The sequence below is a fragment of the Rattus norvegicus genome, chromosome 3 (genome assembly GCF_021556685.1).
Source record: "Rattus norvegicus strain SHRSP/BbbUtx chromosome 3, alternate assembly SHRSP_T2T, whole genome shotgun sequence".
Taxonomy (NCBI): domain Eukaryota; kingdom Metazoa; phylum Chordata; class Mammalia; order Rodentia; family Muridae; genus Rattus; species Rattus norvegicus.
Genome location: NC_141536.1, coordinates 127,442,115 through 127,469,562, shown reverse-complemented (window position 1 = coordinate 127,469,562; position 27,448 = coordinate 127,442,115). Strand labels below are relative to the sequence as shown.

Here is a 27,448-nt window from a genome sequence, read left to right as displayed (position 1 = left end):
AAGTGATGGCAGGGTAGCTCTGCCCCCTTGACTGGAAGCACTGCCTCTCCCTAGAAATGGCTCTGTAGTGTTCTGTCATGTTTCCTTGTATACCAGAAAGCTAACAGCTGTGCCTCTCTATTCATACCAGGCCAACACGCTGCACAGCAGAGAGCTGTAAATAGAGCTGTTACCTGTATATTTGGTATTTCCTTCCCATCCACCCAGGAGCTACCTGATGAGCCAGCCCTTGCGAACACAGCCAAATTACAATCATCGCAGCCGGGAGCTAGAAGGGGACAAAGTTGATTCTTATCTACAGATTAATTCATCATAATCATGTACACTATGCAACCTCTATAAGAAACCTACATATACAGGGAAAGGCAAGATAAAATGAATAAGAAAAAATAGTGAGTTAAGCATGTGTTTTCTGATTAAGAAGTCTATATTTTATGTCAAAAAATTACCCAATAAATATTTTATTGATTTATTGAACAAATGATTTTTAAAACTAGAGTCAAACCACTTCACTTTATCAAGTCCTCAGTACAGAATATGCTATTACATGTATGACAAATTCAATTGCATAAAGTCAATTTAACACATATACAGTTTGAATATTCCTTATAAGCACAAAAGTCAAGCCATTGTTTTGGGTGGTGAAACAATAAATAAAAAGGGTACCATTATGTGCTTTGTGGGAAAGAACAAAAGTACATAGTTAACAGAACCGAAGAAAAGTCATTATCACTATTAAGTAAACAAGAGAAATTCAATGTTATGTTAACAAGAAGAAAAAGCATCAACCAGAATCATCAGTCAAAAATTTCAAAAGCATATTTAGAATGTTGATAGTACTTTTATTAAAACTTTAAATCCTTTAATTAATAAAATAAATATATAAATAAACTCTTAAATCTTAAATATTTTAGAATTAAAGTTCTTACATTTGTAAAAATTCCAACATAATAAATCGTTGATCACTTGCTAACCACAGGGATATCTAACTAAAACTTTATACCAGAGTGTTCATGAGATACTTTCTAAGGCCCTGACTTCTTCATAAGCCTCACAGACGAGAGGAAAACAACTCGAAACTGAGAGCCACCAAAAAACAAACCAACAAGGAGCCTATATAGAAGGAAGATCTGAGCCTTTAAGGTGACAGAAGAAGGACAAAAATCAAACCAAAAGAAGGCAGCCAGATTGGGTAGAAATAAAAATCCACACTCCTTTTTGATAGGAAATGACATTTCAAAAGGGTGACAGAAGCATCCCAGGAGACAGGAAGCAAAGCACCATTAGAAGAAAAAGAAAACCGATTACGGCAGAGCTGGCACTTTACAGAACAACTGACACCCGATTCACGAGGAAGAAGATCAGTAGACTTCCAGCCTTTTTATTAGACCCCAAGAACTCTCCCATGAGTGGAATAAGTTTCTTCCAGTCCTTACTCTGGTCCCCTCCAAGACATTTTCCTACTATACTCTGAATTTACTCATCAACTGAGACAGCACTAGACTTATCTGAACCCTGCACTCTTGGAAAACCATGGCAGTCAGGGTGTCCCGCCCATTCTTTCATGTTCTGAGAGACAGATAAACCAGCACTCTCCTACTTGGCTCACAGAAAACTCACAAGTGATCATCTCGCAGCTTTTGCTGAGTCCAGACACGGGCAGTCTAAATTCTCATTCTGTTGTCTCACACCTGAACTTTCCGTCCTCCTTCTGGTTGGCTAAGGCTGGGTACTAGACTCCTCCAAACTTAAGTGTATCTTCTCTCCTGGTTCTAAACATCTGCATTTTGAGTCACCATGATGGATGAAAAACACAACTTTCTAATGGCTCCTCCAAGCAACCACCTGTCTGTCTAATGCCAGCATTCAGTTCCCCACAGCCACTGCTTTCTGTATGTGTTCACATCTTCCAGTAAAAGAAAAGCCCTTCTCTTCGTGACCTTTTGGATACTAAGGAAATTCTCTTCAGCTCTCCAGGTTCACCATCCTCTCCCCTTAGCTTAAGGAACCTGAAATTAAAACTGTGCTTACTTAAGTCTACACCTACTTTTCTTTGACACTTTCAACCTACAAAGGTTACCTTTCTAAAACATAAATCATAATTTCCTTGTATTAATATTTATCTTTACAGAATCACAACTGCTACAGCCTTTTCATATATAGCTACACAAGGAAATAAATAGGAGACAAGGGCAATGTAAATAGCATGCTGCCATATCTCCTTCGATATTCAGAGAAGAAAATTAAACATTAAAATACGCCAGTGAAATAGCATTTTAGAAAAAAAAAACAAACAAGTGAGGTTTTGAAATCAGAGAAATAATTTCTCCCCATTTCCCTTTTGACTGATATAATTTAACTGTATCTTTAGAACTTATACAAAGGGAAAGCAAACCTTGCTAAACTACAACTTCTCACTACACAGGCATGAAACCAGTAATCATTTAGCTACTAAAATTCGTTCTGAAGAACTTTTTACAGCATATTGTTACTTCTCCTGTAGTCCGGTGCTCTTAATTGGATACATAAAATAAATCCTTAATATCTTTAATCACAAAGAAAAATATTTAGATACTTCTCTACCAATACAGTGTAGAAAATATTTTAAAATTGTAAAGGCACAGCAAAGAAAATCCAGCAAAGTGAACCACTCACCCGCATTGACGATTGCATCCACCTCTAGCAGGGTGATGTCACCTCTGTAGAGAGAAACCTTTTCACTCAAGCTTTTCTTCACCTGTGGTGCTTCCTGAGCATTTTCTTCTATAATAAAAAGAGATATTTGTTAATAAAAATATTCCTAATGTAATCAATGACTTCCTGCGTATTTGCATTTGTGTGCTCATATCAGGAGGTGCATCAGTGTGCCATGGTGCAAGTGTGGAGGTCACAGGACCACCTCAGAAATCTGTCCTCATCTTCAACCTTTTAAACCAGGGTCCCCTGCCACTGCATGTGCCAAGCCAAGTGGACCACAGCTTCTGCATATCCTCGTGTCTCTGCTTCCACATTCCCCTAGGAGCTTACAGGCTCTCAGACACATCTGATTATGTGGACTCTGGATATTCAAATCAGGTCATCATGTTGGAAAAGCAAGAGTGTTTACTCACTGAGACATTTCTCCCAGTACTAACCGTTTTCTAATCAGGACAACTATAAGAGCCAATCAATATGAGTCACTGGGTTACAAAGAAAAATCTCAAATATATGTAAGTACCAGGGGTGTGGTTTAGTCGCTATTATATCCTATTTTCAATATAAACGCACTGTCTATATCAGTGATCAGTTAGGTGTTTTGAGTAACTTTGGCCAATATCCTTGGCCATTAAAAACTAACACTTATCAATTTTATTATGATAATATCACATGAAGATGAAATTGTGTTCTATTATATTCATAAAGAAAAGAGATGTGCAGCTACAGAGAGAAAACACATTGCCCAGTGAAGGGGATCACTTCTATTTTTTCGACTTATTTAAAGGAATCTTTCAAATGTATTTACTTGACCATTTAGTTTCAACTCTGCTGTGTCTAAAAGGATGTGCCATCCTTAGAAGATCTAGATCTGTGGAAGTGGTCTTCGCTTACCTCATTGCATTTACCCTTTCACTTTACTATGACATACAATACAACTTTACATTTAACATACAATGTTACTATGCAAGAGAACTATCTCCATCCAGAACACAGAGCCAGCAAGCTGTTCTAAAACCTGACACACAACTGAGAAAAATACTAATTTGAATTGTCATTCATGTTTAAGACAGAGTCAACCCACTTAACAAAGAAATATAAATGGATGTCTTAAAATACACAGATTATATATATAAAGAATGTTATCATATTTTAAAAACATTTATAAACTCTAAGTACTTATGAAATATGAACATCATTTAGGGAGAACTATAATTCTATCCACTCACTGAAACACTCTCTCAGATGAGCAGACAATTAAAATATTTGGGAGATAAAAAGGGATAGATTTTGAAGTACCTAAATTACCTAAATTGTATTTGGGGGCTTTCCTGTTTGGTTTCTCTCTTGGCTCGAGGAGAAAGGGTTTTATTTCCTCTTACATTTACAGTCTACCATCAGGAGAGGTCAGAACAGGAACTCAAAGCAGGAATGTGGGTTGGGGTAGAAACTGAAGCAGAGACCATGGTCCCCCATGTTGCTTTCTCTGGCTTCCTTAGGTGCTTTTCTTAAACAGCCTAGGCTCCCTGCCTTGGAGTGGTACAACTCAAAATGGTCTGGGCCCTCCCACATGAATCATCAATCAAGAAAATGGCCCCAAAGATGTCAATTCAGTTGAGATTCCTAACACAGCAAAGCTGTGAGCTCCACATCCTATAAGTCACTGCTCTTAGGACTTTCAAAAATTTTAAATCTTGATTCTCAGTTAAAGTTTACTAGACTACAATAAATATTTTATGGCTTCTGCAGACAATTCTTAAGCACCAGGATCAATGAAAATCTATAAATTACAAAAGGCTCCTTGCTGAGGTGAGGTGTCAGAAGGTATTAAATGAACAAGGACCTCACAAAGAATACAAACTGTATTTGTTTGGGGAGGTGACACAATAGGCATAACCTATTCTCTCCTTGTCAGAATAGGTCTGTAAAGTTAAACCCCTGTTTCTCATGGAGTGTTTTACACGCACTACTGCATTTGCAGTGATACTGTTAAGTTGCTAAATATTGCAGGATTCAGGACACTGAGGCTGAACCCCTCCTGGATACGAAAATGTCCCTCAGGTAAAAGTTGTCTGTCCTAGATACTTTAAAAGCTATATACTTGAAATTAAAAAAAAATAACTGTATTAAATCTGCCTAAAATAAAACACAGGCACAATAAACCCTTTAGAGATCGTCATGTTTGCCACTTAGAATATAGACTGCTCAACAATGCTGTCTTTGACAACTGTCCACTCTCATGCCCTGAGAAGATGCACTACTTTTCAGTGGCCCTTTAGACACTATCCAACCTCACTCCTTGAGTTGTGCCACCTTCTCCCCTACAGTGTTTCTTCTAAACTATTTAAATAGAGATTTCAAGGACCAGGAAGCTGAGAATGGAACAAAGACACCATAGCAATGATTTTTAAACATGTATAACACTTCCAGATAAGATAGAGGCTAGAGTTTTCCTGTTTTAGCCAGTGAAGGAGAGGGGTAAAACAAGAAAACACAGACTCACTTCCAATAGAGAAAGAGGGAGAGTTTCAAATATCTACAATGGAAGTAAAAGTATACCTGAAGAGTGCATAAAAATCCAGGGTAAAGAAAATCAAAACAAGTTACAGCCCACAGCTGTCTGGTAAGGGACGCCATCAAAAGGTAAGCCAGGTCAGAGATAGCTACACCCAGAATGAGCCCACAACCCTTAAAACCCTCTAACCTGATTTGGATTTTGGCAAGACAATCAAAGAGAAGATGAATGGCGGAGAGAGAAAACCATGTTTGTCAGTCAAAATGAATCAGAGAGCACTAGCTGGATACCATTTTGAGAGAGAATCTATTTTTAAATACTGAAATAACCCAGGATCATGAGATCAAGGAACAAGCACGGTGTGGGAGCCTCAATTTATCCTACCACAGAGGGATAGCTGGGAAGACAGGGGGACAGACAACAATGATTGAAAGGTACAAGAGGGAAGGAGGTTAAGCCAAGGCAGATAAATACATGGCCAAGCCCCAACCTCAGTGGCCCAGACATCTTACCCACTGAGAAGACTGGTGTTTGACAGTTCTGAGCCTGAGATCAGTGAGTGGACCAACTTCTGAGTAATCTACCTTGTCCTTCACAACTAGTCGATGAGCACGGGAGACCATTCTATCTAATAGTACCTTTTTTCAATTTACTTAGGGTGTTTTAAGGTTTTCATTGTATAGGTCTTTCACATCATTGGTTAGGTTTGTTTGTATGCTTGTTTTGATTGGTTGTTGGTTTTATTTGGTTTTGTTTTAGGCTGTTACAAATTGGATTGCTTCCTTGATTTTTTTCCTGTCATTATAATTGTCTTTGGTATCCTGGAAAGCTCTGGTTTTTACATTTTAATTTGTTACCTAACACTATGCTGAAAATGTTTGAAAGCTCTGGAAATCTTTCTACTGGACTCTCTGGGAGAGAGTCTCATGGATAGGATAGCAGCTTCTGTCAATAGGAATTCGTTGACTTCTGTCTTGCTTATTTGTATCTCGTTTATTTCCTTCCTGGTGCTCTAGGTAAGACCTCCAGCACCATGCTGAGTAAGGATGGAGGGAATGGGCATCTTCTTACTGATGTTAGGGGACTGTTTTGAGTTTTTCTCCATTCTGCATGATGACTGCCATCAGTCTGTCATTTATAGATTTACTAAGTTGAGTGAGACTCCCATTTCTCTCTGGGTCTATTATTATGAAGGAACATTAGCTTTTTCTGCATCTATAGAAATGGCCAAGTGATTTCTTCTTTGAGTTCACTTATGTAACAAATCATATTTATTAATGTCCATATGTTGAACCATGATCATATCTCTAGAATGAAACCAACTTGATCAACATGTTTTGGTGTGTTCTTCCACTTAGCTGGCAAATATTATATTAAATTGCATGTATGTTCATCAGCTGATAATTTTGTTGTTGTTGTGTTTAAATGTAAGGATAGTGTTAGTTTCTTAAAAGTTGAAATGTTCTTTACTTTTCTATGGAATAATTTACTAAGTACTGATATCGGTATTGCTTTAAAGATCTGGTAGAATTCTGTGCAGATACTTTTGGTCCTGAACAGCTTTAAGTTGGGAGATCTGTAATTGCTGCATCAATAGAATTGCTTGTTACAGATCTGTTTGTATTATTTTCTTCATCTTGGTTTTATTGTAGTATGCCATATGACTCTACAAAAACACCCATTTCTTTCTGATTTTTCCAGTTTAATGGAAGGTCTTTTTTTTTTAATTTGTTCACTTTGCTGTCCCTCCTCCTGGTACTTGCCTCAAAAAGTCCCTCCCTCAAGACATGTCCTCTTTTTGAAACATAAATATTGAATTCCTGTCTGAATTTCTTGACATATGGTGCCCTTTCTTTTTCTAAGGTTATTAATTTGTGTCTTCTCTTTTGGGGGATTAGTTTACTAAGTTGCTTTTCCAATGTCCTGATTTACATCATCAGACTGTTTGAGAACTCTTCAATGTTTCTTAAGGATTCATTTTACTAATTTCATTGTGTGTATGAGGAGTGCCAATAGAGACCAGAAGAGGGCACCAGATCTCCTGGATCTGGAGTTGCAAGTGGTTGGTTGGAACCTGCTGAAACCCAAAGTTCTTGATGTTCTTGATTTTCTTATTCCTCTTCAAGGAAACAAGAATTCTAAACATGAAGCAGTCTCTGCAGGTACTTGGTTGTACTTAAAACTACAAACTTCCCTCTTAGGGTTGCTTCATTTTAAGTTTTTGTATATTGTGTTTTCATTTGTATTTAATTCTTGGGATTTTAAAATCTTTTCTTTATTTCTTCAATGTTTCTTTCATTTAACAAGGTGTCATTTAATCCCCAGGAGTCTGTAGATTTGTATAGTTTCTCTTGCTGTTAATTTCTATCCCTGTTAAACTGTGGTCTGATAAAATACTAGACATTATTCCAATTCTTCTATATTTGTTGAAATTTTATTTGTGTCCTATTTTGTGATAAATTCTAGAGAAAATTCCATAAGTTTCTGAGAATACGTATTCTTTAGTGTTTGGGTAGACTCTTCTGTAGATACCTATAAGGTCCATTTGATCTGTGATGGCATTTAATTCCAATGTTTTCATTTGTTGGGGGCAGTCTGGCTGATCTAATGCTCCAACAAGGTTTGTAAGGTTGCCTTTGTGACTGTAAACTCCTTTAGCCTGCTCTTATCGTGGAAAGTTTTTCTTCATCCCTTAGTCAGGATAGATCAATGTGCTGGCCGTGTTAAACTGGGTTGGTAGTTACCGTCTTTCAGACTTTGAAGTCTTTCCAAGTTCTTCTTGGTTCTAAGGTTTTGAATGGAAAGTAAGAAGTGATTCTTAGGCCTGCATTTATAATGCTCCTTGGCCTTTCTCTCTTGCACTTTCAGTAGGCATTTTTGTTCTGTATACTCAATGCTTTAATGATGTTATAACATAGTGACTACTTCCTTTTCTGTACACTTCTCTATGGCCTTCTTTGTACCTTAGTTTTGGATGGGGTTCACTTTACCTAGATTTTGGACTTATTATCTATGATTTAATTAAAAATATTTTATTGCCTTTGGTATGAAATTCTTCTTCTGTATGCCCACAATTCATAAGCTTTGATTTTTTATGATGTCCCCAGGGTTCTTTAATGTTTCATACATACCTTTTTTTTATTTATCACTGGTCTAGACTGAAAGATCCAGTTCTTTTAGTTTGTCTTCAAGCCCTGTAATTCTATCTGTCATATGATCCTACTGGTAAAGCTTTCTGCCATCTTTTTATTTGACCTATGGTGCTTTCTCTCCATTTTCATCATCACTTCAGTTTTTCAGCTTGATTTTTTTCTTTTTTTTTCTTTTCTTGTGTGTGTGTGTGTCTGTCTGTCTGTGTGTGTGTGTGTGTGTGTGTGTGTGTGTGTGTGTCTGTGTGTGTTGGGGAATGTGGGTGGGATCAGCTTGATTTTTCTTACTTCTTTTTTTATAGAATTTTATTTTCATACCTTCAATTGACTTTCTAATTTCATCAGTTGTTTGTATTCTCTTAGATTGTAGTTGTATTTCCTTTGAGTTACTTGAACATGTTTCTAATCATTCGGTTTCATTTAATCCTGAATCAAGAATTTTACCTAAGTTGTTTTCATCAGGGACTATTATTGTGATAATGGTCATTTCTAAAGGAAATATGTTGTCCTGATTTTTCCAGTTACTTGTGTTTTTCTGCCATCTGAGTTAAACTGTTGGTAAAGTACTGTAGTTTTTTTTCTCTCCATTTCAGGTTGCCTCTCTTACTTCTGATGAGATCATCTGCAGTGTTCAGAAGATATTGTGTTACAGTACACCAGTCCTAATGTTTTGATCTGTTAGATTGGTGTCCAGGTACAAGACTATATTCCTAGTCCATTCTATAGGCTGAATTTGTTTTTGAACTTTTTCATTATCAGACAACCCTTTTTTGGTAAATATTTAATTCATGTTCATGTGTATATGTCTGCGTTCATGGCATGTGTTCATGAGTACCCTCAGATGCTAGAAAAGAGTCTCTGGTTTTCTGGAAATGGAGTTACACATGGTTACAAAGTCACCTAAAGTAAGTGCTGAGAACTGAACTCTGGTCCTCTGTGAAAAACAGCAAGTGTCCTCAATCTCTGGGGTCTCTGTAGCCACAGAAATTTCTTTCTTTCTCTCCCTTCCTTCCTTTCTTTCTTTCTTTCCTTCGTTCTTTCTTTTTCTTCCTTTCTTTTTGTACCTTTACCTCTTAAAAGTCTTTTCATCTTTCTCTTCTCACTTCCCCTTGATAACAATCTTCTTCACTCATCTATCATTTAATCTTGCTCCTCTATTTCCCATTTCCAGTCTCCTTTCTTTATCCTAGCCAATTAATCCCTCTTTACCCCAAGGAATTTTTAGCTTTCTAGTACATTTTCAGTAGTTTTTCCATTTAATTTTAAGAGTATTTCTAAACTCTATTTTGAATAATGTTGCTTTATTACAACAGATTGTCTACTAATAACAGTAGTATGGACTGAACCTCCATGATTAAACTGCTCAACAATCTTCAATAACCCTACATTTGACAGAGGGCTAATATCCAAAATATATAAAGAACTCAAGAAGTTAAGCTCCAAAAACCAAATAATAGCCCAATTAAAAAGTGAGGCATAGAACTATTCTCAACAGAGGAAACTCAAATGGCTAAGAAGCTCTTAAAGAAATGCTCAACATCCTTAGTTATCAAGGAAATGAGACTCCACCTCACAGCAGCCAGAATGGCTAAGATCAAAAATGCAGGTTATAGCACAATCTGGCAGAGATGTACAGAAGAGAGAGCACTCCTCCGTTGCTGGTGGGAGTGCAAACTTGTAAAACCACTCCGGAAATCAATCTGGCAGTTTTTCTCAGAAAACTGAAAATAGTTCTACCTGAAGACCCACCTATACCACTCCTGGGTATATACCCAAATGATATTCCACCATACCCCAAGCACACATGCTCCACTATGTTCATAGCAGCCTTATTCATAATAGCCAGAAACTGGAAACAATCCAAATGTCCCTCAATCAAAGAATGGATGCAGAAAATGTGGTTCAATTAACACTATGCAATACTATACATTACTGCTATGCATAATAGCTAATACATCTATTAAAAACAAAGACATGAATTTTGCAGGCAAATGGATGGAACTAAAAAATATCATCCTGAGTGAGGTAACCCAAATCCAAAATGTAGGCATAGTATGCACTCACTGATAATGGATATTAGCTATAAAGTACAGAATGCCCATGATACATCCCACAGACCCGAAAACAGTTAAAACAAGAAGAAAGGTCCAAGCAAGTATGATTGAATCACACTTAGAAGGGGAAACAAAATAATCATAGGAGGCAGAGGGAGGGAAGGAACTATGGAGAGGGTAAAGGAAGGGTAATGGGGAAGTAGGGTCAGGTGCAAGGAGAGAAAGGGGAGAGGCCCAGTGAGCAAGGAAAATGAATGGAAATCTGCAACTGCCTGGAATGAGTGGGATCTCTAGGAAGTCCCAGAGGTCTGGGATAAGGTCCCAGGAGGCAACATGGGGACCTTAGCCAAGATATCTAACAGTAGGGACATGGAACCTAAAGAGGCATACTCCTATAGACAGGCAGGACCCTCAGTGGAAGGATAGAGACAACCCAGCCACTAAAAACTTTCAACCCAAAATTTGTCCTGTCTAAAAGAAATGTGGGGATGGAGCAGAGACCAAAGGAAAGGCCAACCAATAACCTGATCATCCCATAGGCATGAACCAATCCAGAATATTACTAATGGGATACTCCGTAATGCTTGCAGACAGGAGCCCAGCCTAACTGTCGTCTGAGAGGCTCTATCCAGCATCTGACTGAAACAGAAGCAGGTACCCACAGTCAAACATTAGACAGAGGTCAATGACACTTATGAAGAAGTTGGGGGAAGGACTGAAGGCACAGAAGTAGATGGGAACCCCACAGGAAGACTAACTGAGTCAGTAAACCTGGACCTCTGGGAACTCTCAGAGTCTGAGCCACTAACCAAAGAACATACACACAAGCTAGAATAAGGCCCCATGGCACATATGTAACTGACAGGAAGCTCAATCTTCATGACTGCCCTGTCTGGCCTCAGTGGGAGAGGATGTGCCTAATCTGGCAGAGACTTGATGTGCCAGGGAGGAGGATAGACCCAGGGGGCTCTGCCCTCTCAGAGGAGAAGAGGAGGAAGTAGGAAAGAGAAACTCCATGATGGAAGGACAGGGAGGGGAAGCAGCCTTTGGAATATAAACAACTGAATTAATTAATTTTTTAATTAATTAATTTTTAAATAGCATTCTGAATAAAGCCAGAATAGCTATTAATATCTTAATCAACATACTGCAAAACAACACAGAAACATGAAAAATATAAGGCAACATGACTACTCCAAAATATTGTTATTCCTCAAGTACTAACTCAAAAGATCTGAATGAGATAAATCACCAGAGGAAGAAATCAAAAATCTCCTGGTAGAAATGATGTATGACTTCAAAGAGGATAAACTAACATATGAATTCCATTTGGGACTCAAAAGGAGTTAGAAAAGACAAGAAACGCTAGCAAAATAGATGATGAAATCATGAATATAAATAAAAAGGTCAGCAACATAGAAGAGAAGTTCAGCAAAGTGTGATTTTAAAAGTAAACTAAACTGAGGGAGTCACATCAACTGGTGTCTTCATCTTCAGGTCTTTTGAGTATTAAAAACAAACAAGTAAGGAAGATTACAAAGGATGAAGGACAAGGGAACAAGGTCAATGAATAGTGAATTCAAAAGAAAATAGAAGAGAAAATCAACATCACAATGTTCAATAAATCCTGGGTATCATAGAGGCAACACAAAATAAGAATCTAAAGAATTCAAGAAGACTTTACTAAAAGCATAGAGCATCTATTCAAAGTTACATCTGAAATTTTCCTAAACCTAGAGATACAGACAACCAAAAATAACAGGAATTTAGAAATAGAATATGAAATAGACATGACCAGAAGAGACCCCTTCCATGACATTATACATGTACAAGGAACAGCTACAGAATGGCTCAGTGGGTAAAACACTGGCCATCCAAGTATGATAACCTGAGTTCAGATCCCCAGAGACCACATAAAGGCCAGACACAGTAGTATAAGCATCCATAATCCCAGAATGCCCTAGGAGGGTGGGAACAAAAGACAGACGAATTGCTAGCTTGCCTGGTATACACAGTAGTAAACAAGAGACCTTGTCTCAAACAAGGTTGTCTTCTCACCTCCTATAGCCTATGACACATGTGCTTCTGCATACACACACACACACACACACACACACACACACACCTACGAAGGAAAGTTTTATGCATGACGCATTTTTAAATTTAATTAACATGTGTTAACTTGAGATGACAACTTAGGCATTAAAATGTATATTTTATCATATTGCTACAATCTGCTAAAAATACTTTTAATTAGAACATAACTACATAGTTTGACTTTTCTTTTAGTTTAAAGTTTACATGTAATACTGGTAACTAATTCAAGTAATTTTCCACTTTAAAAATCAGTTAAAGTCATAAGGTTATACTTCAAAGGAAAGGAAAATATAATTTTTGCTCTTTTAGTAAAATGTCTAAAAATTCCAGCCTACAAAAACAGAGAAACTGTGCTCACTTCGGCAGCACATATACTAAAGTTGGAGCAATACAGAGAAGACTAGCATGGCCCCTGCACAAGGATGGCACGCAAATTCATGAAGCATTCCGTATTTTTATGTAAATGAATAAAATGATTATTAAAAACAACAAAAAACCAATAGTGGCTCTTTTTTTCAATTATATAACTATAAGTATCAGAAAAGTAACAGTATTCCTCCAAAGTTTATCCTCTTTATCATTATTTAACTTCAGAAATTTTCAATCTGCCAGTTAAGACCTTTAGTAAAAAGTAGGTAAGAAAGTTACACCTAGAGCAAACCTCAGCAATGAGGAGAGTGAGCATGTGAGGAGAGTGAGCACTCTAAGGTGCGAGGGGTAACTAGGTAATTTTAAGAGAACAGAAAGATGTATCGTGTTTCTTATCACCCTCCCTCTGAAGCTCATTGGGCTGTACCATCATGTGAGGTGGGTCTGGCACCTCCCGAGTCCTGGACTCTAACACAGGAGGGAGGAGTATATGCAAGACAAAGGAGACCTACGGCTGATCACTTGGGCTCAACAGTATAAGAAATTAGCAGAAATTAAGTCATTATCAACAAAACCTGTGAGGAGTGATTATTACTACTATGAAATCTTGAACAGAATTCCTTCTCTGTATCATCATCTACGTCATCGAGTTAATATTTTGCAAACTGTGCTATACTCAAGCATCTCTCCTTACCAGCTAACCCAGAGGTGATGCCAACGACAAAAGAGTTATGACGTGTGCTCAGAAGATAGACAGGGCGTGGAGGTAGGTGAGTAAGTATCAGGTTGATATGTGGAAAATATGAGGGATAGCTATCAGAAGAGCCAATACCAGCAGGAAGAGAATTAAACAGGTGAGCCAGATACCCAAACTTGGCTAGTTTGTCAGAAAAGGGACAGTGTCCAAGGCCTTCTGCTATGTGTAGCCATGGCAGGGTCCAAGGAGTCCAACTACATTCAAGTAGCAGAGGCTAAACAGATCAATCAACTGTTCAGAGACTTTTTGTTCTTGCTTTCTTTGTATAGCACTAATATATGCAACAAATACCATTAATTTCTTTCCTTAGACTCAGTTCTCTGTGTGCTAAGTTAAACATTAAACCTATTTCTTTTCTCTCCAGTGCACTGCTCCTACTTGTGTGAAAGTAGTGCTTAATTTTCTTTCAAATTTCCTTAAATATTATGGTGATAATTACTTAAACAGTACAATTATCATTCTTGGCTTCTCTTTATTCACAAATGCTCATTTATTAGTAGTAGTATAATTTATTAACTGAATTGCAGTTGGAAGTTATACAACTTCAAACATACAACCAGTGTTCACAAAATGCCAGGAGAAGAAAAGTCAATGGCTTATTTAATTATTAACTAGGATTGGAAAGGAGCTGGAATACGAACATATGCGTAAGGAAGTTCTCAAAATAACCTTGGTTGAATTAAGCCTGTGGCGATGAAAAGAGGAAAGAAGAAGGACAGAAACAATGACCACCCGCGAGCACATCTACCGAGAATCAGGGTCCCGGGAGAGAGATGGAAGAAAATGGCTGGGTTGGGTTTGCTGGCTTCTGATCTAGGTTACTGCTGAGAAGCTAGGCAGGGAGGTGGGAGAAGTTATTTGGGAAGGAATATAATTGTGTCAGTCTTGACTATGTTAGCTCTTAAGTTTCCTATAGAACGTTCATAAATATGAATTGTTTGCTCAAAAGAAAGAAGTTCAGGCTGGAGAGTTGGGTTTAGGAAGTGGCAAATGGTAGTGGTCCTGAGTGAGACCATTAAGGGTAGAAATGAAACGAAAATGAACCAAAGCCAGAACACTGAAGAACACTGACTTCTACACATAAGACAAATGGAAAATATGAGAAAAAGACACAATGACTAGAAAAGAAAATGTAACTTAGAAAAAAGGAAAGGGTGTCAATAGCTTCACACATTACAGTCAAAAAACAAGAAATGTCCTTCTGGGTAGAACCATCATGGCAAACACCAAGGGTTTCAATAAAGCCAAAATATAGACATGTCTCCAGTTTCCCCTAGATGCCCTACAACATGACACACAAATAAGATGTAAAGAATCTGTGTCCCTAAAGTACCACAGGAAGTGAAATTTCCAGTGTTTTCCCTCAACTCCTCTCTTGTAAAATAAACAATAAAGTACACTTTTGCTGAAAACATGGGATCACCCTTTATTCCAACAGGACAGCACCTCCCTAACCTACCCATCCAGCAAAGAGATACCCTAATTTGTCAACTAAATTCCTGTTTTTGAGAGGAACTCAATCATTTCCAATTTTATCATAAAATAATATATAAATGCTTTCCCACATAAAACCTTGAATGCATCACTGTTTCTTTAGTTTCAACTAATGTAGAATTTTTGAGTCACATGCCACCTACATACATTAGAAGTAATGCAGACTACAAAACCATACTGCTTTATTTAAATAGAAAAGGGGGAAATATAGAAACTTGGCTTAAAACAGTAAGCGGTGAGGAAGTGATCATTTGCTGAGAAGACTATAGAAAGGATAAGGCCTGTAGACAGATTAGAAGTCCCTTGTTTATCTGAATATGCCTGATTTTTAGAAGTCATAGCTTATTAGATTCTGTATCTTCCTCAATTCTTCCAATTAGTCATCCCCTGATTCCTACAATTTTGAACAATTTAAATTCTCCTAACTCATATCAAGCTGAGTATCCAAATCCTACCTGTTCTACTTTAAATTACCTCAAATCCATCCTCTCTTCTTCAATTGTCACATGGAAACCAATAAAATCAAAACATACCATCCTCAGGCCTTCACCTGTCTTGTTGATCTATTTTTATGATTGGCTCATGGCCCTGCCCTCCAAGTCTCTAAACCACTTCTTTGTAAATATTCTCATCATATTACAACCTCCTATGTGTCCTTTAGGAATATGGAGCATTTGTGAATTCTCCACTCCATGTGTTATACAGACTATTCTTGTTTGAAAAATGATTCTCAACCTTGCAAAGGAGAACTTCCAGACTAAATTCTTGACTTCTCATATAACTGACTTTCTGAGATATGTAGCACAATTCCTGGCACATGGTAAATATTCATTTACTGAAAGAAGCCAGGAAAATTGCATGCAGCATGGGGGGATAACAAAATAAACAGATTAATATAAAAGAAATTTTAAAGTTAATCACTTATATTTTAGTAAATAAAAGAGTTATATAGCAAATTAATGCACGTTCCTACATAGAATTGATAACAGTATATACATGGTATTTTAATTTCCTGCTTCACAAATCACAGGACTTAAAGCCTCTATCTACTGTCCTATAATCTTTAAGGTAGTTTTGCCAACTGTATTCCAAAGAACCAGACAAAAACCCCTTTGAGAAGGGCTCAAGGCATTTGGATAGTCTTTCAATATACTAGAAAGGACCACTCTTCTACAATACTGGCTGGCCTACATTTCAAGTCACTGACATTTAACTGTGGCTAGAATTTCAAGAAGATGACATGTTCATTCATAAAACACAAAAGTTGCTGCAGTTGGCAGTACACGCCCATAATCTCACAACCCAGCAAGATGGCTACAAATTCACTGCCAGCAGCATCTACATAGGGAGAGCCAGGCAAGCTAAGCCAGGGTTGTATAGTAAGACCTTGTCTCAAACAAAAGGTCCATACAAAGTTAAAACTATCAACTCACTTACTCAAAAGTATCTCCTTAAACCTCTCTACAAACAAGGAAGGAATAGCTGGGCTCAAGGTGCTGGTGATGCCAGATGCACAACTACACTGGGGTATCGATGCTATTAGAGAAATCAGATTAGAGGCAAGAAGTAAACCTTGAGGCATTAGGGCATATTATAAGATCCAAACTTTAGGGTATTTCTCTGAAATAAACTTTCATTAAGTATCTGGACATTTATCTTCTTAAATCTCTAAGCCCATGTGCTCCCTGCCTTCCTTCGATGATTTGTGTGTAACGACAGACTTTCAGAAATTACACATAAAATCATAAGCATTTCTAAATCACCACCAAGTACTAACAAGATTAACAATGTACTTTTTAGGGGTTTGACTTTGGTTTATAAAACTGTATAGTTGTTTTGAAACCATTGCTCATATTTATATACAATTTTTGAAACAAATTTTAAATAAATCCATACAACTCAAATAAGTAGCAACAGATAAGAATTATAAGGCTTTAGCAGTGGACTTTACTTCAGTGACATAGAATCAGCAGTGTATCCACACAAAATACAATTAGAAGAAAACCCATCATAGTTAGCAACCTTTTTATACAAGAATACGTGTGCTTCTCTAATAAAATAAAATAAAAAATGTGATAGCTTTACGGTGACAGAAGCGTGTGAAATACATAATTTGTCTACTTTTTAGTCAGTGCATAGGATTACAATGACAATGTTTTCATGGTTATATTACTAAGGTATAGCTATCTAAATAAGGACAAAACATTGAATATTTTAAAAATCAGTTAATATATCTGAAATTAGAATCAATGAAACAAAGGTTATATCAAATTAACTGACCATGACACACAAAAGTTCAAAAATATATGGCCTGTATACAGATCTTAAAACATTCCTTTTTTTAAGTAAACCCATAAACATGTCAATAACCCGAGGAAGAATGTCATGGTATAAATGGATTGACACTAAAAGCTCTATCAAAAATACTGATTCTCCCAAGCATATGTGTAAGCACAACCTCTCCCATCCTCCAACCTCTCTCAAATACTTCTGTTGTACACGCTTCTGTGGCTTCTGAGACCAGAAATCCCATTATATCTTCAGTATATCCCTTAAATGTTTCCTTAGCTTCCTGACTTCACTGGTAGTCAGCTGTCTCTTGAGTATCAGTTCTCTTTAAAAGGCGGCCCTTTATTTAATCTTCAGCACTATGTTCAGCAAAACTAAGAGAAAGGATTAATGGCCCTCATTCCCGCACCAAAGACATCTGTCCCTTTCCATTCTGATTCAAGGAAAATTGCTATCCATTTTCTCCTTTACTAAACTCAAAACCATGGACAGGCAGACACTGAGGAAGTGTTTGAACTACAGACATACATAACAACACTGAATCAGGTAGACGAAAGACTAAGATAGATGGGAATCAGAATCTTTAGACAACATTGTAGAAAAGAGCCAGTACCAACATCACACTGAGCTGTTCATAACAAAGTAATCTGTGTTCTGTTTGAGGTGATGAACTAACTGGTACTTTTATTAAAGCAAATGTGTCTTGTGCCATAGTACAGTTTTCCACCGCTCTTAGGGAAAAGAATGAAGTCTAAGCTTATTATACCAACTAAGACCTGATACAATCCTACCTAGATTTTCACATCTTTGTTTGAACCCAAATGAAACCTGGCCTTGGTTCTCTTCCAATTGCCATGAGTATTACCAAACTCAAAGCTGTTATAAGCCAACACTTGAGAAGGCACCCATTATTTTCCTACCTATGCTGTCTTCTCCTCACTCTATCGCATTATCCGCTTTATTTTCTTCATAGCACTCAACATAATCTGAAATACTTTGTCCTTCTGATTCCCCGTCCTAAGTAAAATGTAAGGACTGTGAAAGCAAAACATAACCTCTTTTGTTCGTGACTGTATTTCAAATATTTCACATTTGACCAAAAAGTTATTAAGCAGGCAAGCTAGTGATGCTGACCTATATAAATTCCAACAGACATGGAGGTTGTACAGGATGAAAATGAATCAAAGGTCAGAAGAGTGAGATTTTCATCTCAGAATGAAAACCAAATAAGTCTCTGGAAATACCTCAATCCAGAGTACTTGCCTTGCATGAGTGACCCTTTATATTCAATCCCGAGTACAACAAAAGAAAATTCAGTGAACCTTTAATAAACATTTCTTAATAGATGGAAGTTCTTGGAGCTGGGGAGTCTCAGTGAGTAAAGCATGAGAGCCTGAGTCCAGAGCCTCAGCAGCCATGTAGAAAGCATGAGAGCCTGAGTCCAGAGCCTCAGCAGCCATGTAGAAAGCATGAGAGCCTGAGTCCAGAGCCTCAGCAGCCATGTAGAAAGCATGAGAGCCTGAGTCCAGAGCCTCAGCAGCCATGTAGAAAGCATGAGAGCCTGAGTCCAGAGCCTCAGCAGCCATGTAGAAAGCATGAGAGCCTGAGTCCAGAGCCTCAGCAGCCATGTAGAAAGTTGAATGTGGCAGGTAGTTCCTGTAAACGTAACACAGGGAGATGGACAGGAGGAATCCTGACGCTTACTAGTCAGTCAGCTATGTCCAATCAGTGTGTTCCATGGCCTCCACATACACACACATAGAAGTGCAAATGCACACGAAGTCATCCACCCCTAAAAAATACAGTTATTGCCTTACCAGGACACTGGCTAACCTCAAGCCTGGACTACTCTTCACTCGGCTTTTCTAGTCTTTAACTTTCTTTCCTGTTCTTTTCTACCCTAACTCGCCAACTTTCAGAGTAAACGGTACTGCTTCAAATGTTTCTCTGACCAACCTAAGGCATCCTCAATTCCAACTGCTACCTGCCATTCTCTATCACGCCATCTCATTATCTCATTTATTCCCTTCCAATTATCCTTCAAAATGTAAAAATATATTCACTCTCCATGTATCAGTCACCTGACCCCAACATAAAGCTTGCTAAGGTAAAGAGGCTTGTTTTTTTTTCTCTTTTGCTTTCTTTCTTGTTTGCTTGCTTGCTTGCTTTCTTCCCTCCTTTCTTTCTTTCTTTTTTCTTTCTCCTTCTTCCTTTTCTTTCTTTCTTTCTTCCTTTCTTTCTTTCTTTATTTCTTTCTTTATTTCTTTCTTTCTTTCCTTCTTTGTACTTAGAGCAGTGTCTCACATTCAGCAGATATCCAATAAAGGTTGGGCTGAGTAAGCAGATGAATGTAAACAGGGTCACAAAATTGAGGATAGGCCTACAACCAACTCCTCCCAGGAATGAATGTATTTTATTCAACCATGATTAACTTTTGAAATTACGTAAAATGAAAAATTTACAATGACTTAAAGTTTACCCTGAATCATGAACAACATCAATAAAAAGGCTAAGAGGAAGAGAAGTTATATCTTTTCTACTTCAACTATGTTCAATTTTAGAATTTAATTTATACTTAATATTGATAAGTAAAAACATGTTCAAATAATTGGAAAATTTAAAAGATAATTTTCAGAAAAATTATAAATAAAGTGTGTGTGTGTAAGATGAGTCAGACAGTTCAGCATGTAAAGGTGCTTGCCTCAGAAACCTGACAACCTCATCTATGGACTAGGAACCCACAACATTGTCCTCTGACCTCCACACGTGTGTGTGTGTCTGTGTGTGTGTGTGTGTGTGTGTGTGTGTGTGTGTGTGTGTGTAGTAAATTTCAAAATGTTAAATAAAATGAGCATAGGATACATATAGATATACATATAAAAGAATGCATTCTACATAATAATAGAAACAAAGAATTAAAACTTAAGTATAAAAAAATTATGCAAGAAGTTAAAGTGAGCCAAACTCCTCGAAGCCGACTGAGCATAAAAGAAGGGAAAGTAATAATGTGAAGAAAGAGGTAAAAGATAGTACCAGCAAATGAAAAGAGTTTGAATTGCAGATGAAGGAAATAAAACACAATGATTTGTGTGGTTTTCATTATTGCATGTGGGGAGAGGGGGCAGAACTCAAGCAGGACACAGACATGAGGTTGAGTGTGAAGCTGGCAATGAACTTTCATATTTGGCACCTTTAGTGGGCGATAAAAACTAGGGCTGCATTGTACTGGATTTAAATTGTTAGTTTAATTGAATGTCTTCTCACTGAAGAAACATTTTGTTTTTCTATGGCCTTTTTGACAGAATCAAATTATATATACAGAAGAGTCAAGAGGCCATGAACAACTCAGTAAAATATCTCCAAGTCCATACACATATGTAACCAACACTTGTGTTATGAAACGCATCACTAAACATAAAAGACTCCAGCACCACCTTTTCCCCCAAAAGTAATCACTGTCCTGAAGTCTCATTCAAGTTCTTCCTGCTTTTGAATTTCATATGCATAAAATAATACACAACATGCTGTTTGTGGCCTACTTCAATCAACAAAATGTTTGCAGAATTTCTTTGCTGCTACATGCAGCTATAATTTGTGGTTTACCATTGTTCTCCTTACTATACAGTATTGGCTGAAAGATACAATGTATCCATTTTACTAACAATGGACATTTTTATCTCCAAGTTTTTCTTAATAAAAACATTTTTATTGAGTGACACATCTCTTGTTTATTAGTTCTCCCTCAATCCATACTAAAATTGCTGGACATATGTACTACACACACACACACAAAATTTCTATGAAGACATTGATGGATAAATTTCAGAAATGATTGTCCCGGTTTACACTCCCAGCAGAACAGGAGTTTCATTGTCCTACATATTTTACTAGCATGTAATGTTTTTCTTCTTTTTATTTTTAACCATTCTGCTAGTGTTGTAAGGTTGCCTTACTGTGGATTTAATCAGCATTAACCTGGTGACTGGTAACTTTTAGCACCTTTATTAGCCACTTACATTATTTTTCTTATTGCTGTAATAAACATCTAACAAGAAAGACCTTACGAAGAGTTTCTTTTGCATCCTGTTTTCAGGGTGTAGCCCACTATGGTAGGGAAGTCATGGAAGCAGAAGTCCACATGCACTCGCAATCAGGAAGCCCACAGAGATGAACGCTAGTGCTCAGCTCTCTCTCTGTTCTGTCCCTTTCTATTGAGTCAGGGATCCCAGTACATGGACTAGTGCCACACTCATTCATGGTGGGTCTTCCTTTCATAATTAACTGAACAGTCATAGCTCTAGATGCCGAGTCAACTCCAACTGACCAGGAAAACTAACCACTTAAGTATTCCCCTTTATTAAGTACCTATTAAATTCTCTTTCCCATTTTTTGTCTTTATCAAATTGATTAATGTGCATTTACTTAATAAGGACAAAAATTATTTGTCAAGAATGCACACTGCAAGTATTCTTGGGTTTGTTTTATCATTTATTGAAACTTTCTGTCACATGTTCTTGTCAATGTTCAATGGTTATAAATCCTTTATGCCACTAAAGGTTGCTTAGTTTTATTTTCTGTGTTGTTGAGGAAATACTTTAAGCAAGATTTATAACATCATGAGTATGTTTCCTTCCAATGGAATGAGTTCCAAATCCAATCACAAAAGTAGTTGGTTACCCTAAATAATCATGCCACTATTACACCAGTGGGCACAGCTTGTCTGAAGGGGAAGTATTATATCACACATGGTCTATGGCTAGATGAGACCTGATGAGTTTTCTCTCCCAGCACCCTGCATAGCACCTGTTGCCACTATGAATGCTGCCACTATGAATGTATATGTGTGTGTGTGTGTGAATATATATATATATATATATATATATTCAGATTTGTATATGGCTTTACCACAAATCTTGAGGTTCTGTTAAACCCTATCCCAATTTCACTTACCACATCCTCTTGATCTAATCCTGTTTAAGCCTTTTAACACCTAGCTTCCCTATCTACCCTAACACACTTTTATACCCTCTGTGTTTTACTATATCTTCCTCATTAATTGCTCACCTCCCCTTTCTTGCTTTCTGTCCTCTATAGATACTGAATTAAATTTAAATACAGAACTCAATATTCAAAGCTAGGATCCCTATTAGGAAGAACAGTGTATTTCTGTGCCTTGTTTACCTCAATTAGTATAGTATTTTCCAGGTTCATTAATTTTCCTGGAAACATCATAGTTTCATTTATTTAAGGCTGACTAGAATTTTATTACATATATGTATCTCATTTTCTTTATCACTCATCAGATGGTGGACTCTAGGCTGGTTTCATTTCCTAGCTATGGCACACAGACCCCTGCTGAACATGTATATGCTGGTATATACATCATAGAATATAAATTCCTTTAAGTGTACATCCAGAAATGGTAGCTGGATCATATACAAATTCTATATTTAGCTTTTTTGACAAGCTGTGAGTCCCATGATAACTATATCTTTCTATATTTCTACCAACACTGAAAATATGTTCCCCTCTCCACACAACTTCACCAGCATCGGCTATTTTTTATATAGCCATTCTGATTGAAGGGGTATAGTAAATGTCTGATACTACAAGCCCTGTCAAAAGTCTATAGTAAGGGTGGGAATAGGTCCAGGCAAGAGAACAGGTCAACATTTCCCTAAGTGACTGTAACAAACTGCCTTCTACATATTCACCTTTATGTCCATAAACCAGTGCAGCTCTCAGGAAGGAGCAGAGAAGTTCCTTTCTACAGAGGTAAAAGTAAATGAAGAGACTCCTATCTGGTCAAAGCAGAGAAACTAAGTGACTGATAAGTGTTCAACTTTAACTAGGACATCAACACCACTCCTCCATTCAAGGACCAAGGAGCATCACACAAGAGAAAAGAGAAAAGAGAAAAGAGAAAAGAACATGAGCCAGAGGATGGCAAAGACAGTCCTGAAGTGCTACCATCCAGATGTGACACTGCCATTACAGCCATGAACACACACCAGTTGTGGATACTTACACAGGCCTCAGCCCTCCAACTTTCCATCAAACTCATTAGAAATGTGCCCATGAGGCCCTACCTTTTCCTAAAGACCTATTGACTGTTAATGGGTGCAGGGGAAGAGAGTGTTGTTCTCTCTAATGGTATAGCCATTGGGGGACTAGGTGAGAAGAAGGGATCAAGAGAGAAAGGAAGAGGATGATAGAAAGTAATAAGGGAGGTTGAATATTTTTATAATACATTACACATATGAATGTGTCAAAAACACAGAAAAGGTTATACAATTCTGAAAAGCAATAGTCAGAAATACATGCATGACCTAGGGACATAAAGAAAAGTCACAAGACTATAAAAGTAAATACAAAGACTTAATCTTTAAAAAAAATAAACACTTATTATGCTTCCTTTTTTCAGGAAAAATCCTTGCAGGAACTCCAATGCTCTCCTCACCACAGACAGTAACTTAAAAAAAAAAGGGAAGGAAGGAAGGAAAAGAAAATAAGAAAATGTTAGCCTATTTGAAGACAAGGAAGGTATCTAGAGGCTTCATTATTTTACTTTTCACATTTAAATGTTCAGTAATTGTACACAGTGGGAAACAGGGTCAGGTTTCTTCTCCCTCTAGTTTGGATAGCCAAATAGCCTGCAAGATTTATTGGAAAGGTTACTGTTAGTTAACAAAAGTAAAAGCCCGTTATGAAATAAAGTATAACTCAAACATGTTAAAAAATTGAGAAAATGATAAACAAACAAATTATACATAATTCTAATATAATATACAAGTTTGAAGCACTCATAAATGACGAATATCTGAGTTATACATACATATCACCTTATACCCCACAGAGAGTATACCTTGTTCCTCCTTGCCTGAGAAACATTTTAAATGCTGCTCAAAATGTGTCGAAAGAAAAATAGATTCTTAAAAATCATTACATATGCTTTATTCTTTACCAATATTTTAAACACACATATTTCACAATTTTAAAATACCCTAAATAATTTTAAAGTTTTTATTTTGTTGTGCATATATGTTTATGGTTTTTATGTATGGGCGTGCACACAGAGAGGCCAGAAGTCAACATCGAATGCTGTTCTCCTGTAACTCTTGACCTTATTTCTCGATACAGTTCCTCACTGGGTCCAGTCTGACTGACCAGGCAGCACTGGAGCTCTGCTTTGCTGGTACAGTCACAAATGCATGCCATCAAGACCAGCTCTTAAACAGGTGCTTAGAATTCCAATTTAGGTCACTGCATTTGCTTTTCAAGCACTTTACCAACAGAGCCATAGCCCTGGTCCCTAACTACGTAAGTCAAGGAAATTACAGAAATTACAGGTCCATTTTATTGAAAATCAAGTAATTGCAAACTTTATATATATATATATATATATATATATATATACATATATGTGTATATATATATAATGGCATTTAGTCAAAGTTATACTAGGAAGCAAACAGTAAACTTACAGAGAGGGGAGGAGAAGAGAGAGAGAAATTATTAGAAAAAACAGGAAGTAACAGATTAATTTATTTAGAGTTAGAAAATAACAATTCAAATCTAATTACAGGGCCTATAAAACAAATATATACATACTTATAATCTAATTAAAGATTTGAAGAGAAAAATTCTAATGTATAAAATTGACACTGATGAAAGGACTTTATTCACCTGTGGAGGAAACTAATATTTTTTAATCTTTTTTATTGGACTTTTTATTTACATTTCAAATGTTATCCCCTTTCCCAGTTTCCTGTCCATATGCCCCCTATCCCATGTCCCCTCCCCCTTCTTCTATGAGGGTGTTCCCCCACCCAACCACCCACCCCTTCCCGCCTCCCTGCCCTGACATTCCCCTACACTGGGGGGGGGGGGTCCAGCCTTGGCAGGACCAAGGGCTGAAGAGACTAATATTATAAAAAATTCTACATTCAATGGGTAAAATTTTTAAACTGAATGAAGTGGATAATTGAGGAATGTACATGCTAATACAAGAAGTGTGCTATTTTTAGTTTTTTTTACAGAGCTCATGATATCTCCTTAACTGCATTCAATAATAAAAGCTATGGCACAATGAACAAAACTGATGGGTGAGAAGGAAGAAATTCAACACAGGCTAAGGCAGAGATGCCGAGATGGGGCCACTTCTCAGAAATAATGCATGTTGGAAAGCTATCACTAGAGGGCAGCATTGCAAAGATTATTTTTAAAAAGATGCTTAAGGAGGTACCACAGAATACAACCCACTCCAATATTTACCCTCTTTTTTTTTTTTTTTTTGGTAATAAAACAAAATGTGTGCCCAAATATGTGTGCCCAAGTTTAAAATATGATTCATGATTAAGCAAGAAAAATAACCCCCATGTTTCTCTCTTTAAAACTAAAATGTATAAATTAATACTTGTTTGAACTTTCATAAAACAGACAACTATGAGATTAAAAGTTTAACTACATAAATATAAAATACTGTTTCCTAAACTAGCTTTGATATATAGAATGCTTGATATTTGAAATGAACACACCTACCTTTGTATTTGTATAATATATATGTATATTCATATATATAATATGTAATGGTAACAAAATTATTATATTCCACAAAAGACTATTCTCAAACATGTGCCTATGGATTGTTCAGTCAGAACACTGAGCTTTGAGAAACATCTCTAGTGACTGAGAAAAGCAGGAATGACTTCTGGCCACAGAATGTCATTGCCTGAATTGTCACAGCTCAGTTTTCTGGCTTCCTTGAAACTAGTCTTGTCAAACATACCAGACACATTTGAAGGACTACTCTTCATAAAACTTTGCATTGACATATAAGGAAGGTAAATAGTCTGGTCACAAACACCAATTTACTAACCCAAGGCACTGATTGATTTCTTCTGCCATCTTCAGTTCCTTATGGTCCCTGTCACCAACCATTCTCAAAACTCAGCGTTCCTTGTATTCTATTTTTGTCCTATCTTTTTTCCTATAAAAGATTCCCACCTGACTTCATAGAGGGCTTTCCATAACTCAGTCTCCACACAACTTCTTACACCTGCTCATTATCAGTCTCTATTTCTTTAGTCTATGAATTTATCAATATAGCATGATCAAACCTGACTTTTTTCCTCAAAACTGTATGATTACTCCTAGTAGATAATGCCCTGTCCAGTTTATATTTTCTTTCTGGTACAAGAGCAACTGTTTCAGTTTGACCAGTTTCTAATCTCAGTGATACTGTTAGTAAGACATAGATATCCAAATTTTCAAGTGTGAATTTCTTGGGGTTAGAGAAACATGCTCCGTGTTCTTTCACTACAGAGCCAGCCTCCCTCCAAGCATCAGAACACTACCCCATCCCGTGTTCACCTTTTCCTCTGAATCAATTAAGAAAACTGAGGCTGATTCTTTATTTGGGCTTGTGCTTAAGCCTTAAATTTGGTCCCCCCAATTCTTCCTCTAATCTCAATAGCAATGTTCCCTTTCAAATGCAAAATGCAAGGAAAAAAAAAACCGCTTCAAGAGACCCCTTGTTATCTCTAAGAGAAGATGCCCAAGGCCAAGAAGAGTTCTTAGGACTAAACCACCCATGCTTTTTTTGCAGACTCATCTTTCAACATCCAGTCTCCTAGGAGCTGTTACTGTAACAATGCGCACTTGGCAGGCAGTACCCTCTGCAGTGTTGGGATATCCACTTCCACCCAGTCCCTTAACTCCCCACTCATGGAATCTTTGTCTTTGATCTTCTGCATCTACTCTTGGCAGTCGCTAACAATCATCCCTTGAAAGCTTTTCTCTCCGGAGGAAATCACTTTTTACAAACGTTCTCCTTGAGAGATCCCATCTTACCTTCTAATATGCTGAGCCTGAGCTCCCAGTAAATGTTAAAGGAGCTTTACTCCAACAGACTTGGTCTCCTGAACTCAATGAACTTTACCTTCCAGTAAGTCAAACCTAGGAAAACAACAAATCACTTTCCCAAAACTCAGACAGGCCTCACTTCCACCAGGGGCTTTACAGGAGGAGC

The 27,448-nt window shown here is 37.2% G+C and overlaps 1 protein-coding gene and 1 non-coding gene across 15 annotated transcripts in view; one reads left to right on the top strand and one right to left on the bottom strand.

Annotated features, from left to right (window-relative positions):
• The window catches only part of Macrod2 (mono-ADP ribosylhydrolase 2), a 2,026,216-nt gene that overhangs the window by 1,964,187 nt on the left and 34,581 nt on the right, over positions 1–27,448 (bottom strand). For 12 of the 14 annotated variants that reach the window (NM_001428715.1, NM_001428716.1, NM_001428717.1 and 9 more), the window contains 1 exon segment: positions 2,656–2,763. In NM_001428715.1, the coding sequence (NP_001415644.1) occupies positions 2,656–2,763 (108 nt within the window). 14 annotated transcript variants of the gene reach the window in all.
• Positions 12,860–12,966, top strand: LOC120101941 (U6 spliceosomal RNA). The gene has a single exon (XR_015685197.1). It is a non-coding gene; the product is annotated as a U6 spliceosomal RNA (small nuclear RNA).